This window comes from Nannospalax galili, unplaced genomic scaffold, assembly GCF_000622305.1.
Source record: "Nannospalax galili isolate Female #2095 unplaced genomic scaffold, S.galili_v1.0 scaffold520, whole genome shotgun sequence".
Classification (NCBI taxonomy): Eukaryota; Metazoa; Chordata; class Mammalia; order Rodentia; family Spalacidae; genus Nannospalax; species Nannospalax galili.
In genome coordinates, this window is record NW_008346555.1 from 153,599 (window position 1) to 157,942 (window position 4,344).

Sequence of the window (4,344 nt, forward strand, 5' to 3'; positions counted from 1 at the left end):
AATATATTTCAATCATCTAGTTTTATTGTGATTACTAACACCTTTGACAAATTCTTAAAACTAGATCATGAAGCTAAAATTAACAGTTATTTTGCAATCAGAAAAGACAAAAAATAGTATAATTAAATAAATGATAAGGTCACATGATCCTAAATGCACACATTAAGAATGGCACAGAATAGATCAATTTGGGACACTGAGAGAAAACCCTACAAATGTCTAAACAACTGCTGAAAAGCTGAAGTGCAGGACATGAACAGGGTAGGCTTCAAATCCTGTTCAGCAGCAAAAGCATCACCACCCAGTGACAGACTCACCCAAGAGCACATAAATCAGTGATGTCAGATCTGAGTTGGGTAATTTTTTTCTTCATCTCACTTTATGAAATTAGTTATTAGTAGTCAGTATGCGTTCATATAGAATTTTATTTTCTTTCCCCTTCTAAGTCCTGGTCTTTCTGTCATTTTAATTCCTTCACTAGCACCTGATTGAGAAATAGCTTTTGCTGCATTCTTCTTTATTTTCAGTTTCTACAATAAGAAAAAGAACAAGGGAGAGATGGCTCAACAGGTTAAGAACAATTACTGCTCTTGCAGAGGACCAAAGTTCAACTTCCAGAACCCTGTCAGGCAGCTCACAGCCACCTGTATTTCCAGTTTCAGGGATTAGATGCCTATCCCTGGCCACCCATACACACATGCAAATATTCACACACAGACAAACATAGTTTTAACACACACATAGTTAAAAATTCAGCATTTAGTTTTTTTAAGAGTTCTTCACACTGCTTTCCACAGGGTTTTCACGAGTTTGCAATCCCACTAGCAGTGAATGAGCATTCCTCTTTCCCCACATCCTCTCCAGTGTTTGGTATCATTTGTTCTCTTGATCTTAGCCAGTCTGTCTGGGGTGAGATGAAATCTTCAAGTGGTTTTAATTAGCATTTCCCTAATTACTAACAATGTTGAACACTTTTAAAGATGTTTCATAGCTATCTTTATTTCTTCTTTTGAGAGCACTCTGTTCAGCCTGTCTTTTAATTGGGTCATTTGTTTTCTTGATTCTTTGTTTTCTGAGTTCTTTGCATATTCTGGATGTTAAACCTGTCAGATATAAAAGAAACAAGAGAGAAGTGAAACATATCCGTACTTCCCATTTGTTTAGACTAATTTTCACTGTAACATAGATTTTTCCATTTTAGTGACATACTATAATCACCAAGAACACTATCTCTTGGGTCAGCTCTGAAGCTGAGTGTTGTCATAATAATGCTTGTATGTCATTTCAGATCCCTATGTCAAGGTGAACCTGTACCATGCCAAGAAGAGAATCTCCAAAAAGAAGACACATGTTAAAAAATGCACTCCCAATGCAGTGTTCAATGAACTGTTTGTCTTTGATATTCCTTGTGAGGGTCTTGAAGAAATAAGTGTTGAATTTCTGGTTTTGGATTCTGAAAGGGGTTCTCAAAATGAAGTGATTGGGCGATTGGTCCTGGGTGCAACAGCAGAAGGAAGTGGTGGAGAGCACTGGAAAGAGATCTGTGACTTTCCCCGGAGACAAATTGCCAAGTGGCATGTACTCTGTGATGGTTAACTCTCTAGCCATGAGCTAGAACGTAAACATTTTTACAAGGCAAGGAGCAATTTTCTTTTCATATGTGATTGTAAACTTGTGACACAACAGGCTACTATATATTATTTATTTATTTATTTAAATTATTTGAAATGGATTGAATTTATAGAGCAGAAAATAGTTGTAAATATGTGTCATTATAATTTCCTCCTTTATTAGAGGTGTTGGACAAATTTTCATAAGAAATTCAGTTTCCCCTTTATGGTGTAAATGGGGACAACCAAGCCGTTCAAGAGCACTCTAACTTAATCTCAAGACACAGACATGCTTTGTAGATGACGATGTCATTATGCTGTGTCAATGGATAGCCAGGTGTTCGTTAATAGTTAGGAATGGAAAGTAGATCTTTTTTTATGAAAATTAATCCATGTTTCTTCCAGTTGAGGAGATGTGGTTTTCTTTAAATCCAAAGATATTTTAGAAAGTTTTATTTACTTAAATCTTTCATGTGCAAATAGTTGTCTTATATATAAAAGTATCCTGTCATTTCTCTTTGGTTTGTAATTATTTGATACAATTTTATCATAAAAGGTGTAACTTAGTTTAACTTCATGAATACAGCAAATAAGTTGAAAAATCAGTTTATCAAAGGGCTGTATTGAAGAACACTGTGGCTAAAATCGTTTTTTTGTCCCCTAAGACCACATGTGAGTAAAATCTAAAATAAACCTCACATAAAAGCCATGGCCTTGAATTATTCATTGCCCATCATAATCTTCAATGTGACCAGAGAAACTCCTATTTACCTTTGTGAAGTTATCAGATTTGCTATTGGTAAAAAAATAAAACAAACTTCAAATAGAAATTCAATTAGGACACAGTTTTCTTAGAAAAATATACACAATACACAAGTGTACTTTCATGACTGTCTTTTTTTCCTCAGACTGAGTTTGGCTACCTAAGTCTTAACTTATTCTCTCTCAGAAAGAACTAAGCTATTAGAAAAGAGAGACGAAAGAAGAAAAAGACTGAAATTCTATACATTCCCAGGTTTAAACAACCTAAGGACCAAGACTAAGATAAAGAGGACAAGACTATTGCAATTTATACTTGTTCTGACAATACACTTAGGCTGCCAAATTAGCACAAAAAGTGTGTCTTTCATTACCTTTACAGGCAAATTTGTCTTGAGCTCTTGTTTTTAAAATAGCTTAGAGACTCCTGTCAGGCACCACTGTCAGTGACTGGGTTCTGAAAGTCACACAAATCCTTTGTGAGGAGAGCAGAGCTGTTGGATTTTTGGGAAACAACTCCTGGGCAATGTCACTATATTTAAGTTTTTAGAAAAGTATGAGTGAGACTTGGGTTCCTCTGAACTATTAAATATGCAAGTTAGAAATAAAAAGTCTACTGAAGATTTTACCTTTTGAGTCAGGTTTTGTGTCAGTATTTTAGCAGTTTTTGAGAATGTGTTTGATATCACAGTGTTTGTAAATTCTATGAAAACGCATTTTCCAAACAACTTATACATAATTTTTATGACTATGCCTAAGCTATTCCATTCTGTAAAGAAAATGCATTACATTCTGTCTGTATAAAGACTGAAATCAACCTCTTTTATGCTTTAAGATGACTTTGAAAGTCAAACTAAATATTCCACGCTCATGGTCATTGCACACCAAGGTCATTTCACATCTCTGTCTATTCATCAGTTTCTGAAAATGACATATAATGAACTTCAGTAGAAATAGAGTTGTGGAGGCCAAATGGCCTTTGTGTGTATGTACATTTAGTGTCATCGGCTATGGACTGTAATATATTTTGGAGTTCCAAAGTCATGAGGCATCAATTCCAAGTACCCTACAGGGCAACAGAAGTTGATGACTGTACCAACAATAGATGCTTATTGATTGAAAAGGAGTGGTTTTTAAAAATAGAACAACAAATCCAACATCAGATATGCTTAAAATCACAATGAATTGTTTGTAAATAGTTTTTAGTATTTACTATTTATAGTGTTTTGACTGTGGGAAGTTGATTGAAAGTAATTGTAACTGATTTTAAGAAAAAAGAAAGAAAGGAGAAAATCAAGAAAAGAATTTAAACAGGCAGGGAGATACATGACCTTATTATTTCAGAAAATTGTACTGTTTTATAATGTATTACAAATCATTGTGAATATTGAACTCTGCTACAAATCCTGTGCTGTATTAACCATGTAAATTAATTGTCTGTCTGATTAGCCAGTCTAGCCACCCAAATGGGGAGGTTTCCGTGTATGAAGAACTGTGTGACTCAGTAAGTGGTCATTCTGATGTTGTAGCTCAATAGAAGTGATCTGGAGGAAAGCATGGTGTAAGAGATGGTGTCTGTTCTTTTGTGCCAGCACTGTATGTTTGTAAGATCATGTTTGTAAGACATAAATAAACTGCTGCTTTTACCCAAACCATTTCAACTCAGACTTCTCTGCCAATGTCTCTGTAAAAAGTTTTATCTTATTGCTTTCTGAATTTTCAAGTTTCTCTGATAGATCATCCACACAGATTAAGGAGCACTGGGGACATTAAGAGCACTAAGTCTTCCATATTTTAGATCTCTGATTTCATTTTTGTCTAATTCTTTAACATTCATCTGGGTCAGACATACGTATAATGAAGTAGAGCACAATGCTCAGGGACCTTAGGCAGTGGAACTGACGATACATACACAGAAAGTTGTAGGATGCTTTTGGCACATGCCATGAGGGTTAGAGTTAGACAGGGAGCAAGA

At 35.1% G+C, this 4,344-nt stretch overlaps 1 protein-coding gene across 1 annotated transcript in view; it reads left to right on the forward strand.

The window, feature by feature from the left end:
• The window catches only part of Syt4 (synaptotagmin 4), a 10,705-nt gene extending 6,681 nt beyond the window's left edge, over positions 1-4,024 (forward strand). The window contains exon 4 of the mRNA XM_008843068.1: positions 1,289-4,024. Within this exon, the coding sequence (XP_008841290.1) occupies positions 1,289-1,596 (308 nt within the window). The 3' untranslated portion in view covers positions 1,597-4,024. The remainder of the gene's footprint in view (positions 1-1,288) is intronic.
• Positions 4,025-4,344: the final 320 nt, after the last annotated feature.